The sequence below is a fragment of the Protopterus annectens genome, chromosome 11.part0 (assembly GCF_019279795.1).
Source record: "Protopterus annectens isolate FY-2018-M chromosome 11.part0, PAN1.0, whole genome shotgun sequence".
In the NCBI taxonomy this organism is placed as follows: domain Eukaryota; kingdom Metazoa; phylum Chordata; order Ceratodontiformes; family Protopteridae; genus Protopterus; species Protopterus annectens.
In genome coordinates, this window is record NC_056745.1 from 1444333747 (window position 1) to 1444350708 (window position 16962).

Sequence of the window (16962 nt, forward strand, 5' to 3'; positions counted from 1 at the left end):
GTGATACACTAACTGCAGTGGGTATGTTACCAATGCTGTGTGATACACTAACTGCAGAGAGTCTGTTTCCAATACTGTGTGATACACTAACTGCAGAGTGTCTGTTACCAATGCTGTGTGATACACTAACTGCAGAGTCTGTTACCAATGCTGTGTGATACACTGACTGCAGAGAGTCTGTTACCTTTGCTGTGTGATACACTAACTGCAGAATCTGTTACCAGTGCTGTGTGATACACTAACTGCAGAGTGTTTGTTACCAATGCTGTGTGATACACTAACTGCAGAGTCTGTTACCAATGCTGTGTGATACACTAACTGCAGAGAGTTTGTTACCAATGCTGTGTGATACACTAACTGCAGAGAGTCTGTTACCAATACTGTGTGATACACTAACTGCAAAGTCTGTTACCAATGCTGTGTGATACACTAACTGCAGTGTCTGTTACCAATGCTTTGCGGTACCCTAACTGCAGAGTCTGTTATCAATACTGTGTGATAAACTAACTGCAGAGTGTCTGTTACCAATGCTGTGTGATGCACTAACTGCAGAGTGTCTGTAACTAATGCTGTGTGATACACTAACTGCAGAGTCTGTTACCAATGCTGTGTGATACACTAACTGCATAGTCTGTTACCAGTGCTGTGTGATACACTAACTGTACAGAGTCTGTTACCAATACTGTGTGATACACTAACTGCAGAGTCTGTTACCAATGCTGTGTGATACAGTAACTGCAGAGTCTGCTACCAATGCTGTGTTATACACTAACTGCAGAGTGTCTGTTACCAATACTGTGTGATACACTAACTGCAGAGTCTGTTACCAATACTGTGTGATACACTAACTGCAGAGTGTCTGTTACCAATACTGTGTGATACACTAACTGCAGAGTCTGTTACCAATGCTGTGTGATACACTAACTGCAGAGTGTCTGTTACCAATACTGTGTGATACACTAACTGCAGAGTCTGTTACCAATGCTGTGTGATACACTAACTGCAGAAAGTCTGTTACCAATGCTGTGTGATACACTAACTGCGGAGCGTCTGTTACTAATGCTGTGTGATACACTAACTGCAGAGTGTCTGTTACCAATGCTGTGTGATACACTAACTACAGAGTGTCTGTTACCAATACTGTGTGATACACTAACTGCAGAGAGTCTGTTACCAATAGTGTGATACACTAACTGCAGAGAGTATGTTACCTATGCTGTGTGATACACTAACTGCAGAGTCTGTTACCAATACTGTGTGATACACTAACTGCAGAGTGTGTTACCAATACTGTGTGATACACTAACTGCAGAGTGTCTGTTACCAATGCTGTGTGATACACTAACTGCAGAGAGACTGTTACCAATACTGTGTGATACACTGACTACAGAGAGTCTGTTACCTATGCTGTGTGATACACTAACTGCAGAGTCTGTTAGCAATGCTGTGTGATACACTGACTGCAGGGTGTCTGTTACCAATGCTGTGTGATACAATAACTGCAGAGTCTGTTACCAATGCTGTGTGATACACTAACTGCAGAGAGTCTGTTACCAATGCTGTGTGATACAGTAACTGCAGAGAGTCTGTTACCAATACTGTGTGATATACTAACTGCAGAGTCTGTTACCAATGCTGTGTGATACACTAACTGCAGTGTCTGTTACCAATGTTTTGCAATACCTAATCTGCATAGTCTGTTACCAATACTGTGTGATACACTAACTGCAGAGTTTCTGTCACCAATGCTGTGTGATACACTAACTGCAGAGTGTCTTTTACCAATGCTGTGTGATACACTAACTGCAGAGTCTGTTACCAATGCTGTGTGATACACTAACTGCAGAGTCTGTTACCAATGCTGTGTGATACACTAACTGTACAGAGTCTGTTACCAATACTGTGTGATACACTAACTGCAGAGTCTGTTACCAATGCTGTGTGATACTCTAACTGTAGAGTCTGTTACCAATGCTGTGTTATACACTAACTGCAGAGTGTCTGTTACCAATACTGTGTGATACACTAACTGCAGAGTCTGTTACCAATACTGTGTGATACACTAACTGCAGAATGTCTGTTACCAATACTGTGTGATACACTAACTGCAGAGTGTCTGTTACCAATGCTGTGTGATACACTAACTGCAGAGAGTCTTGTTCCCTATGCTGTAAGATACACAAACTGCAGAGAGTCTGCTACCAATACTGTGTGATACACTAACTGCAGAGAGTCTGTTACAAGTGCTGTGTGATACACTAACTGCAGAAAGTCTGTTACCAATGCTGTGTGATACACTAACTGCAGAGTGTCTGTTACCAATGCTGTGTGATATACAAACTGCAGAGTGTCTGTTACCAATACTGTGTGATACACTAACTGCAGTGGGTCTGTTACCAATGCTGTGTGATACACTAACTGCAGAGAGTCTGTTATCAATGCTGTGTGATACACTAACTGCAGAGAGACTGTTACCAATACTGTGTGATACACTGACTGCAGAGAGTCTGTTACCTATGCTGTGTGATACACTAACTGCAGAGTCTGTTAGCAATGCTGTGTGATACACTGACTGCAGGGTGTCTGTTACCAATGCTGTGTGATACACTAACTGCAGAGTCTGTTACCAATGCTGTGTGATACACTAACTGCAGAGAGTTTGTTACCAGTGCTGTGTGATACAGTAACTGCAGAGAGTCTGTTACCAATACTGTGTGACACACTAACTGCAGAGTCTGTTACCAATGCTGTGTGATACACTAACTGCAGAGAGACTGTTACCAATACTGTGTGATACACTAACTGCAGAGAGTCTGTTACCAGTGCTGTGTGATACACTAACTGCAGAAAGTCTGTTATCAATGCTGTGTGATACACTAACTGCAGAGTGTCTGTTACCAATGCTGTGTGATATACAAACTGCAGAGTGTCTGTTACCAATACTGTGTGATACACTAACTGCAGTGGGTCTGTTACCAATGCTGTGTGATACACTAACTGCAGAGAGTCTGTTACCAATACTGTGTGATACACTAACTGCAGAGTGTCTGTTACCAATGCTGTGTGATACACTAACTTCAGAGTGTCTGTTACCAATGCTGTGTGATACACTAACTGCAGAGTCTGTTACTAAACCTGTGTGATACACTAACTGCAGAGAGTCTGTTACCAATACTGTGTGATACACTAACTGCAGAGTGTCTGTTACCAGCACTGTGTTATACACTAACTGCAGAGTCTGTTACCAATGCTGTGTGATATACTAACTGCAGAGAGTCTGTTACCTATGCTGTGTGAAACACTAACTGCAGAGAGTCTGTTACCAATGCTGTGTGATACACTAACTGCAGAGCGTCTGTTACCAATACTGTGTGATACACTAACTGCAGAGTCTGTTACTAATGCTGTGTGATACACTAACTGCAGTGGGTCTGTTACCAATGCTGTGTGATACACTAACTGCAGATAGTCTGTTTCCAATACTGTGTGATACACTAACTGCAGAGTGTCTGTTACCAATGCTGTGTGATACACTAACTGCAGAGTCTGTTAGCAATGCTGTGTGATACACTGACTGCAGAGAGTCTGTTACCTGTGCTGTGTGATACACTAAATGCTGAATCTGTTACCAATGCTGTGTGATACACTAACTGCAGAGTGTTTGTTACCAATGCAGTGTGATACACTAACTGCAGAGTCTGTTACCAATGCTGTGTGATACACTAACTGCAGAGAGTCTGTTACCAATGCTGTGTGATACACTAACTGCAGAGAGTCTGTTACCAATACTGTGTGATACACTAACTGCAGAGTCGGTTATCAATACTGTGTGATAAACTAACTGCAGTGTGTCTATTACCAATGCTGTGTGATGCACTAACTGCAGAGTGTCTGTAACTAATGCTGTGTGATACACTAACTGCAGAGTCTGTTACCAATGCTGTGTGATACACTAACTGTACAGAGTCTGTTACCAATACTGTGTGATACACTAACTGCAGAGTCTGTTACAAATGCTGTGTGATACACTAACTGCAGAGTCTGTTACCAATGCTGTGTTATACACTAACTGAAGAGTGTCTGTTACCAATACTGTGTGATACACTAACTGCAGAGTCTGTTACCAATACTGTGTGATACACTAACTGCAGAGTGTCTGTTACCAACACTGTGTGATACACTAACTGCAGAGTGTCTGTTACCAATACTGTGTGATACACTAACTGCAGAGTCTGTTACCAATACTGTGTGATACACTAACTGCAGAGTGTCTGTTACCAATACTGTGTGGTACACTAACTGCAGTGTATGTTACCAATGCTGTGTGATACACTAACTGAAGAGTGTCTGTTACCAATACTGTGTGATACACTAACTGCAGAGTCTGTTACCAATACTGTGTGATACACTAACTGCAGAGTGTCTGTTACCAATACTGTGTGATACACTAACTGCAGAGTCTGTTACCAATGCTGTGTGATACACTAACTGCAGAGTGTCTGTTACCAATACTGTGTGATACACTAACAGCAGAGTGTCTGTTACCAATACTGTGTGATACACTAACTGCAGAGTCTGTTACCAATGCTGTGTGATACACTAACTGCAGAAAGTCTGTTACCAATGCTGTGTGATACACTAACTGTGGAGAGTCTGTTACCAATACTGTGTGATACACTAACTGCAGAGAGTCTGTTACCAATAGTGTGATACACTAACTGCAGAGAGTCTGTTACCTATGCTGTGTGATACACTAACTGCAGAGTCTGTTACCAATACTGTGTGATACACTAACTGCAGAGTGTCTGTTACCAATGCTGTGTGATACACTAACTGCAGAGAGACTGATACCAATACTGTGTGATACACTGACTGCAGAGAGTCTGTTACCTATGCTGTGTGATACACTAACTGCAGAGTCTGTTAGCAATGCTGTGTGATACACTGACTGCAGGGTGTCTGTTACCAATGCTGTGTGACACTAACTGCAGAGTCTGTTGCCAATGCTGTGTGATACACTAACTGCAGAGAGTCTGTTACCAATGCTGTGTGATACAGTAACTGCAGAGAGTCTGTTACCAATACTGTGTGATACACTAACTGCAGAGTCTGTTACCAATGCTGTGTGATACACTAACTGCAGTGTCTGTTACCAATGCTTTGTGATACCTTATCTGCAGAGTCTGTTAACAATACTGTGTGATACACTAACTGCAGAGTTTCTGTTACCAATGCTGTGTGATACACTAACTGCAGAGTCTGTTACCAATGCTGTGTGATACACTAACTGCAGAGTCTGTTACCAATGCTGTGTTATACACTAACTGCAGAGTGTCTGTTACCAATACTGTGTGATACACTAACTACAGAGTGTCTGTTACCAATACTGTGTGATACACTAACTGCAGAGTGTCTGTTACCAATGCTGTGTGATACACTAACTGCAGAGTCTGTTACCAATGCTGTGTGATACTCTAACTGTAGAGTCTGTTACCAATGCTGTGTTATACACTAACTGCAGAGTGTCTGTTACCAATACTGTGTGATACACTAACTGCAGAGTCTGTTACCAATACTGTGTGATACACTAACTGCAGAATGTCTGTTACCAATACTGTGTGATACACTAACTGCAGAGTGTCTGTTACCAATGCTGTGTGATACACTAACTGCAGAGAGTCTTGTTCCCTATGCTGTAAGATACACAAACTGCAGAGAGTCTGCTACCAATACTGTGTGATACACTAACTGCAGAGAGTCTGTTACAAGTGCTGTGTGATACACTAACTGCAGAAAGTCTGTTACCAATGCTGTGTGATACACTAACTGCAGAGTGTCTGTTACCAATGCTGTGTGATATACAAACTGCAGAGTGTCTGTTACCAATACTGTGTGATACACTAACTGCAGTGGGTCTGTTACCAATGCTGTGTGATACACTAACTGCAGAGAGTCTGTTACCAATGCTGTGTGATACACTAACTGCAGAGAGACTGTTACCAATACTGTGTGATACATTGACTGCAGAGAGTCTGTTACCTATGCTGTGTGATACACTAACTGCAGAGTCTGTTAGCAATGCTGTGTGATACACTGACAGCAGGGTGTCTGTTACCAATGCTGTGTGATACACTAACTGCAGAGTCTGTTACCAATGCTGTGTGATACACTAACTGCAGAGAGTCTGTTACCAATGCTGTGTGATACAGTAACTGCAGAGAGTCTGTTACCAATACTGTGTGACACACTAACTGCAGAGTCTGTTACCAATGCTGTGTGATACACTAACTGCAGTGTCTGTTACCAATGCTTTGCGATACCTTATCTGCATAGTCTGTTACCAATACTGTGTGATACACTAACTGCAGAGTTTCTGTTACCAATGCTGTGTGATACACTAACTGCAGAGTGTCTTTTACCAATGCTGTGTGATACACTAACTGCAGAGTCTGTTACCAATGCTGTGTGATACACTAACTGCAGAGTCTGTTACCAATGCTGTATGATACACTAACTGTACAGAGTCTGTTACCAATACTGTGTGATACACTAACTGCAGAGTCTGTTACCAATGCTGTGTGATACTCTAACTGTAGAGTCTGTTACCAATGCTGTGTTATACACTAACTGCAGAGTGTCTGTTACCAATACTATGTGATACACTAACTGCAGAGTCTGTTACCAATACTGTGTGATACACTAACTGCAGAGTGTCTGTTACCAATACTGTGTGATACACTAACTGCAGAGAGTCTGTTACCAATGCTGTGTGATACACTAACTGCAGAGAGTCTGTTACCAATACTGTGTGATACACTAACTGCAGAGAGTCTGTTACCAGTGCTGTGTGATACACTAACTGCAGAAAGTCTGTTATCAATGCTGTGTGATACACTAACTGCAGAGTGTCTGTTACCAATGCTGTGTGATATACAAACTGCAGAGTGTCTGTTACCAATACTGTGTGATACACTAACTGCAGTGGGTCTGTTACCAATGCTGTGTGATACACTAACTGCAGAGAGTCTGTTACCAATACTGTGTGATACACTAACTGCAGAGTGTCTGTTACCAATGCTGTGTGATACACTAACTTCAGAGTGTCTGTTACCAATGCTGTGTGATACACTAACTGCAGAGTCTGTTACCAAACCTGTGTGATACACTAACTGCAGAGAGTCTGTTACCAATACTGTGTGATACACTAACTGCAGAGTGTCTGTTACCAGTACTGTGTTATACACTAACTGCAGAGTGTCTGTTACCAATACTGTGTGATACACTAACTGCAGAGTCTGTTACCAATGCTGTGTGATATACTAACTGCAGAGAGTCTGTTACCTATGCTGTGTGAAACACTAACTGCAGAGAGTCTGTTACCAATGCTGTGTGATACACTAACTGCAGAGCGTCTGTTACCAATACTGTGTGATACACTAACTGCAGAGTCTGTTACTAATGCTGTGTGATACACTAACTGCAGTGGGTCTGTTACCAATGCTGTGTGATACACTAACTGCAGATAGTCTGTTTCCAATACTGTGTGATACACTAACTGCAGAGTGTCTGTTACCAATGCTGTGTGATACACTAACTGCAGAGTCTGTTACCAATGCTGTGTGATACACTGACTGCAGAGAGTCTGTTACCTGTGCTGTGTGATACACTAAATGCTGAATCTGTTACCAATGCTGTGTGATACACTAACTGCAGAGTGTTTGTTACCAATGCTGTGTGATACACTAACTGCAGAATCTGTTACCAATGCTGTGTGATACACTAACTGCAGAGAGTCTGTTACCAATGCTGTGTGATACACTAACTGCAGAGAGTCTGTTACCAATACTGTGTGATACACTAACTGCAGAGTCTGTTATCAATACTGTGTGATAAACTAACTGCAGAGTGTCTGTAACTAATGCTGTGTGATACACTAACTGCAGAGTCTGTTACCAATGCTGTGTGATACACTAACTGTACAGAGTCTGTTACCAATACTGTGTGATACACTAACTGCAGAGTCTGTTACCAATGCTGTGTTATACACTAACTGAAGAGTGTCTGTTACCAATACTGTGTGATACACTAACTGCAGAGTCTGTTACCAATACTGTGTGATACACTAACTGCAGAGTGTCTGTTACCAACACTGTGTGATACACTAACTGCAGAGTGTCTGTTACCAATACTGTGTGATACACTAACTGCAGAGTCTGTTACCAATACTGTGTGATACACTAACTGCAGAGTGTCTGTTACCAATACTGTGTGATACACTAACTGCAGTGTATGTTACCAATGCTGTGTGATACACTAACTGAAGAGTGTCTGTTACCAATACTGTGTGATACACTAACTGCAGAGTCTGTTACCAATACTGTGTGATACACTAACTGCAGAGTGTCTGTTACCAATACTGTGTGATACACTAACTGCAGAGTCTGTTACCAATGCTGTGTGATACACTAACTGCAGAGTGTCTGTTACCAATACTGTGTGATACACTAACTGCAGAGTGTCTGTTACCAATACTGTGTGATACACTAACTGCAGAGTCTGTTACCAATGCTGTGTGATACACTAACTGCAGAAAGTCTGTTACCAATGCTGTGTGATACACTAACTGTGGAGTGTCTGTTACCAATACTGTGTGATACACTAACTGCAGAGTGTCTGTTACCAATGCTGTGTGATACACTAACTGCAGAGAGACTGATACCAATACTGTGTGATACACTGACTGCAGAGAGTCTGTTACCTATGCTGTGTGATACACTAACTGCAGAGTCTGTTAGCAATGCTGTGTGATACACTGACTGCAGGGTGTCTGTTACCAATGCTGTGTGACACTAACTGCAGAGTCTGTTACCAATGCTGTGTGATACACTAACTGCAGAGAGTCTGTTACCAATGCTGTGTGATACAGTAACTGCAGAGAGTCTGTTACCAATACTGTGTGATACACTAACTGCAGAGTCTGTTACCAATGCTGTGTGATACACTAACTGCAGTGTCTGTTACCAATGCTTTGTGATACCTTATCTGCAGAGTCTGTTAACAATACTGTGTGATACACTAACTGCAGAGTTTCTGTTACCAATGCTGTGTGATACACTAACTGCAGAGTGTCTTTTACCAATGCTGTGTGATACACTAACTGCAGAGTCTGTTACCAATGCTGTGTGATACACTAACTGCAGAGTCTGTTACCAATGCTGTGTTATACACTAACTGCAGAGTGCTGTTACCAATACTGTGTGATACACTAACTGCAGAGTCTGTTACCAATACTGTGTGATACACTAACTGCAGAGTGTCTGTTACCAATACTGTGTGATACACTAACTGCAGAGTCTGTTACCAATGCTGTGTGATACACTAACTGCAGAAAGTCTGTTACCAATGCTGTGTGATACACTAACTGTGGAGAGTCTGTTACCAATACTGTGTGATACACTAACTGCAGAGTGTCTGTTACCAATGCTGTGTGATACACTAACTGCAGAGAGACTGATACCAATACTGTGTGATACACTGACTGCAGAGAGTCTGTTACCTATGCTGTGTGATACACTAACTGCAGAGTCTGTTAGCAATGCTGTGTGATACACTGACTGCAGGGTGTCTGTTACCAATGCTGTGTGACACTAACTGCAGAGTCTGTTACCAATGCTGTGTGATACACTAACTGCAGAGAGTCTGTTACCAATGCTGTGTGATACAGTAACTGCAGAGAGTCTGTTACCAATACTGTGTGATACACTAACTGCAGAGTCTGTTACCAATGCTGTGTGATACACTAACTGCAGTGTCTGTTACCAATGCTTTGTGATACCTTATCTGCAGAGTCTGTTAACAATACTGTGTGATACACTAACTGCAGAGTTTCTGTTACCAATGCTGTGTGATACACTAACTGCAGAGTGTCTTTTACCAATGCTGTGTGATACACTAACTGCAGAGTCTGTTACCAATGCTGTGTGATACACTAACTGCAGAGTCTGTTACCAATGATGTGTTATACACTAACTGCAGAGTGTCTGTTACCAATACTGTGTGATACACTAACTGCAGAGTCTGTTACCAATACTGTGTGATACACTAACTGCAGAGTGTCTGTTACCAATACTGTGTGATACACTAACTGCAGAGTCTGTTACCAATGCTGTGTGATACACTAACTGCAGAGTGTCTGTTACCAATACTGTGTGATACACTAACTGCAGAGTCTGTTACCAATGCTGTGTGATACACTAACTACAGAGTGTCTGTTACCAGTGCTGTGTGATACACTAACTGCAGTGTCTGTTACCAATGCTTTGTGATACACTGACTGCAGAGAGTCTGTTACCTATGCTGTGTGATACACTAACTGCAGAGTCTGTTACCAATGCTGTGTGATACACTGACTGCAGAGTGTCTGTTACCAATGCTGTGTGATACACTAACTGCAGAGTCTGTTACCAATGCTGTGTGATACTCTAACTGCATAGTCTGTTACCAATGCTGTGTGATACACTAACTGTACAGAGTCTGTTATCAATACTGTGTGATACACTAACTGCAGAGTCTGTTACCAATGCTGTGTGATACACTAACTGTAGAGTCTGTTACCAATGCTGTGTTATACACTAACTGCAGAGTGTCTGTTAACAATACTGTGTGATATACTAACTGCAGAGTCTGTTACTAATACTGTGTGATACACTAACTGCAGAGTGTCTGTTACCAATACTGTGTGATACACTAACTGCAGAGTCTGTTACCAATGTTGTGTGATACACTAACTGCAGAGTCTGTTACCAATGCTGTATGATACACTAACTGCAGAGTCTGTTACCAATGCTGTGTGATACACTAACTGCAGAGTGTCTGTTACCAGTGCTGTGTGATACACTAACTGCAGTGTCTGTTACCAATGCTGTGTGATACACTAACTGCAGAGTGTCTGTTACCAGTGCTGTGTGATACACTAACTGCAGTGTCTGTTACCAATGCTGTGTGATACACTAACTGCAGAGTGTCTTTTACCAATGCTGTGTGATACACTAAATGCAGAGAGTCTTTTACCAGTGCTGTGTGATACACTAACTGCAGTGTCTGTTACCAATGCTGTGTGATACACTAACTGCAGTGTCTGTTACCAATGCTGTGTGATACACTAACTGCAGAGTGTCTGTTACCAGTGCTGTGTGATACACTAACTGCAGTGTATGTTACCAATGCTGTGTGATACACTAACTGCAGAGTGTCTGTTACCAATACTGTGTGATACACTAACTGCAGAGTCTGTTATCAATGCTGTGTGATACACTAACTGCAGAGAGTCTGTTACCAATGCTGTGTGATACACTAACTGCAGAGAGTCTGTTACCAATGCTGTGTGATACACTAACTGTACAGAGTCTGTTATCAATACTGTGTGATACACTAACTGCAGAGTCTGTTACCAATGCTGTGTGATACACTAACTGTAGAGTCTGTTACCAATGCTGTGTTATACACTAACTGCAGAGTGTCTGTTAACAATACTGTGTGATATACTAACTGCAGAGTCTGTTACCAATACTGTGTGATACACTAACTGCAGAGTGTCTGTTACCAATACTGTGTGATACACTAACTGCAGAGTCTGTTACCAATGTTGTGTGATACACTAACTGCAGAGTCTGTTACCAATGCTGTATGATACACTAACTGCAGAGTCTGTTACCAATGCTGTGTGATACACTAACTGCAGAGTGTCTGTTACCAGTGCTGTGTGATACACTAACTGCAGTGTCTGTTACCAATGCTGTGTGATACACTAACTGCAGAGTGTCTGTTACCAGTGCTGTGTGATACACTAACTGCAGTGTATGTTACCAATGCTGTGTGATACACTAACTGCAGAGTGTCTGTTACCAATACTGTGTGATACACTAACTGCAGAGTCTGTTATCAATGCTGTGTGATACACTAACTGCAGAGAGTCTGTTACCAATGCTGTGTGATACACTAACTGCAGTGTCTGTTACCAATCCTGTGTGATACACTAACTGCAGGGTGTCTGTTACCAGTGCTGTGTGATACACTAACTGCAGAGTCTGTTACCAATGCTGTGTGATACACTAACTGCAGAGTGTCTGTTACCAATACTGTGTGATACACTAACTGCAGAGTCTGTTACCAATGCTGTGTGATACACTAACTGCAGAGTGTCTGTTACCAATACTGTGTGATACACTAACTGCAGAGTCTGTTACCAATGCTGTGTGATACACTAACTGCAGAGTGTCTGTTACCAATACTGTGTGATACACTAACTGCAGAGTGTCTGTTACCAATACTGTGTGATACACTAACTGCAGAGTCTGTTACCAATGCTGTGTGATACACTAACTGCAGAAAGTCTGTTACCAATGCTGTGTGATACACTAACTGTGTAGTGTCTGTTACCAATACTGTGTGATACACTAACTGCAGAGTGTCTGTTACCAATGCTGTGTGATACACTAACTGCAGAGAGACTGATACCAATACTGTGTGATACACTGACTGCAGAGAGTCTGTTACCTATGCTGTGTGATACACTAACTGCAGAGTCTGTTAGCAATGCTGTGTGATACACTGACTGCAGGGTGTCTGTTACCAATGCTGTGTGACACTAACTGCAGAGTCTGTTACCAATGCTGTGTGATACACTAACTGCAGAGAGTCTGTTACCAATGCTGTGTGATACAGTAACTGCAGAGAGTCTGTTACCAATACTGTGTGATACACTAACTGCAGAGTCTGTTACCAATGCTGTGTGATACACTAACTGCAGTGTCTGTTACCAATGCTTTGTGATACCTTATCTGCAGAGTCTGTTAACAATACTGTGTGATACACTAACTGCAGAGTTTCTGTTACCAATGCTGTGTGATACACTAACTGCAGAGTGTCTTTTACCAATGCTGTGTGATACACTAACTGCAGAGTCTGTTACCAATGCTGTGTGATACACTAACTGCAGAGTCTGTTACCAATGCTGTGTTATACACTAACTGCAGAGTGCTGTTACCAATACTGTGTGATACACTAACTGCAGAGTGTCTGTTACCAATACTGTGTGATACACTAACTGCAGAGTGTCTGTTACCAATACTGTGTGATACACTAACTGCAGAGTCTGTTACCAATGCTGTGTGATACACTAACTGCAGAAAGTCTGTTACCAATGCTGTGTGATACACTAACTGTGGAGAGTCTGTTACCAATACTGTGTGATACACTAACTGCAGAGTGTCTGTTACCAATGCTGTGTGATACACTAACTGCAGAGAGACTGATACCAATACTGTGTGATACACTGACTGCAGAGAGTCTGTTACCTATGCTGTGTGATACACTAACTGCAGAGTCTGTTAGCAATGCTGTGTGATACACTGACTGCAGGGTGTCTGTTACCAATGCTGTGTGACACTAACTGCAGAGTCTGTTACCAATGCTGTGTGATACACTAACTGCAGAGAGTCTGTTACCAATGCTGTGTGATACAGTAACTGCAGAGAGTCTGTTACCAATACTGTGTGATACACTAACTGCAGAGTCTGTTACCAATGCTGTGTGATACACTAACTGCAGTGTCTGTTACCAATGCTTTGTGATACCTTATCTGCAGAGTCTGTTAACAATACTGTGTGATACACTAACTGCAGAGTTTCTGTTACCAATGCTGTGTGATACACTAACTGCAGAGTGTCTTTTACCAATGCTGTGTGATACACTAACTGCAGAGTCTGTTACCAATGCTGTGTGATACACTAACTGCAGAGTCTGTTACCAATGATGTGTTATACACTAACTGCAGAGTGTCTGTTACCAATACTGTGTGATACACTAACTGCAGAGTCTGTTACCAATACTGTGTGATACACTAACTGCAGAGTGTCTGTTACCAATACTGTGTGATACACTAACTGCAGAGTCTGTTACCAATGCTGTGTGATACACTAACTGCAGAGTGTCTGTTACCAATACTGTGTGATACACTAACTGCAGAGTCTGTTACCAATGCTGTGTGATACACTAACTACAGAGTGTCTGTTACCAGTGCTGTGTGATACACTAACTGCAGTGTCTGTTACCAATGCTTTGTGATACACTGACTGCAGAGAGTCTGTTACCTATGCTGTGTGATACACTAACTGCAGAGTCTGTTACCAATGCTGTGTGATACACTGACTGCAGAGTGTCTGTTACCAATGCTGTGTGATACACTAACTGCAGAGTCTGTTACCAATGCTGTGTGATACTCTAACTGCATAGTCTGTTACCAATGCTGTGTGATACACTAACTGTACAGAGTCTGTTATCAATACTGTGTGATACACTAACTGCAGAGTCTGTTACCAATGCTGTGTGATACACTAACTGTAGAGTCTGTTACCAATGCTGTGTTATACACTAACTGCAGAGTGTCTGTTAACAATACTGTGTGATATACTAACTGCAGAGTCTGTTACTAATACTGTGTGATACACTAACTGCAGAGTGTCTGTTACCAATACTGTGTGATACACTAACTGCAGAGTCTGTTACCAATGTTGTGTGATACACTAACTGCAGAGTCTGTTACCAATGCTGTATGATACACTAACTGCAGAGTCTGTTACCAATGCTGTGTGATACACTAACTGCAGAGTGTCTGTTACCAGTGCTGTGTGATACACTAACTGCAGTGTCTGTTACCAATGCTGTGTGATACACTAACTGCAGAGTGTCTGTTACCAGTGCTGTGTGATACACTAACTGCAGTGTCTGTTACCAATGCTGTGTGATACACTAACTGCAGAGTGTCTTTTACCAATGCTGTGTGATACACTAAATGCAGAGAGTCTTTTACCAGTGCTGTGTGATACACTAACTGCAGTGTCTGTTACCAATGCTGTGTGATACACTAACTGCAGTGTCTGTTACCAATGCTGTGTGATACACTAACTGCAGAGTGTCTGTTACCAGTGCTGTGTGATACACTAACTGCAGTGTATGTTACCAATGCTGTGTGATACACTAACTGCAGAGTGTCTGTTACCAATACTGTGTGATACACTAACTGCAGAGTCTGTTATCAATGCTGTGTGATACACTAACTGCAGAGAGTCTGTTACCAATGCTGTGTGATACACTAACTGCAGAGAGTCTGTTACCAATGCTGTGTGATACACTAACTGTACAGAGTCTGTTATCAATACTGTGTGATACACTAACTGCAGAGTCTGTTACCAATGCTGTGTGATACACTAACTGTAGAGTCTGTTACCAATGCTGTGTTATACACTAACTGCAGAGTGTCTGTTAACAATACTGTGTGATATACTAACTGCAGAGTCTGTTACCAATACTGTGTGATACACTAACTGCAGAGTGTCTGTTACCAATACTGTGTGATACACTAACTGCAGAGTCTGTTACCAATGTTGTGTGATACACTAACTGCAGAGTCTGTTACCAATGCTGTATGATACACTAACTGCAGAGTCTGTTACCAATGCTGTGTGATACACTAACTGCAGAGTGTCTGTTACCAGTGCTGTGTGATACACTAACTGCAGTGTCTGTTACCAATGCTGTGTGATACACTAACTGCAGAGTGTCTGTTACCAGTGCTGTGTGATACACTAACTGCAGTGTCTGTTACCAATGCTGTGTGATACACTAACTGCAGAGTGTCTTTTACCAATGCTGTGTGATACACTAAATGCAGAGAGTCTTTTACCAGTGCTGTGTGATACACTAACTGCAGTGTCTGTTACCAATGCTGTGTGATACACTAACTGCAGTGTCTGTTACCAATGCTGTGTGATACACTAACTGCAGAGTGTCTGTTACCAGTGCTGTGTGATACACTAACTGCAGTGTATGTTACCAATGCTGTGTGATACACTAACTGCAGAGTGTCTGTTACCAATACTGTGTGATACACTAACTGCAGAGTCTGTTATCAATGCTGTGTGATACACTAACTGCAGAGAGTCTGTTACCAATGCTGTGTGATACACTAACTGCAGAGAGACTGTTACCAATACTGTGTGATACACTAACTGCAGAGTCTGTTATCAATGCTGTGTGATACACTAACTGCAGAGAGTCTTGTTCCCTATGCTGTAAGATACACTAACTGCAGTGTCTGTTACCAATACTGTGCGATACAGTAACTTCAGATATGAAGAACATGATATCATTCACTGTACAGTGATAGTAACTAGAACGGACTTAAATGTTTTGTAAGCACATTGCTGGTATGATGCATTTATTATCCTGCTAAAATGTACCTGCACGTAAGTTATCACTTTTTTTTACTGATGCACTGTTTGCATACTTATTTCTTAATGCCGCATTTCACTTGAACTCCACTTGGAGGTGAAAAAAAATGTCTTTCTCTCTATGTCTGCACCTGACTGACTCAGTTTTTCTTTTTATGATGGCACATATCGTAGTATTTTATAATTAAAACAACAGTATTAATTGTATGAAAATCTAAAATAATGAACTACAAATGTTACTAATTTAAATTTATTTCATTGTTGAAATTTCAATCAGTACTGCAAACTTATTATTTTGGTTTATATAGTAAATATTAACCAGATAACCTGTATATATTCCATCTAAATTCAACGGGCCTTGATTTCTTTACTTTCAGATAGTTTCAGCACGTGGGACCTTTTGATTTCCTTTGCTTCTGGTAAAGACCACATCAGCTGTAATGAAAATTACCACCTTTATCATTTTCAGCCCTATCAAAAGGTAACACTTTGTATTTTTGGCTGCGTTGCCCTTTATTTTATCAATTGCTTGAAGTATAGTGAAAGAGAATTATTGTGTGCTACGGCAAGGGCTGAGTGAGACAGAAAAAGGACTCCTCTATAGCTGGTTAAGGTGAAATTCAACAAGCTTCATTTGCTGTCAGAAAAAACAGAGACAGAACATTAATTGCCA

General features: G+C 41.6%; 1 protein-coding gene across 1 annotated transcript in view; it reads left to right on the plus strand.

Moving 5' to 3' along the window:
• CPED1 (cadherin like and PC-esterase domain containing 1) overlaps nt 1–16962 on the plus strand; it is a 2422552-nt gene that overhangs the window by 551216 nt on the left and 1854374 nt on the right. Inside the window, exon 3 of the mRNA XM_044087326.1 lies at nt 16667–16770. Coding sequence (XP_043943261.1) covers nt 16667–16770 — 104 coding nt within the window. The remainder of the gene's footprint in view (nt 1–16666; nt 16771–16962) is intronic.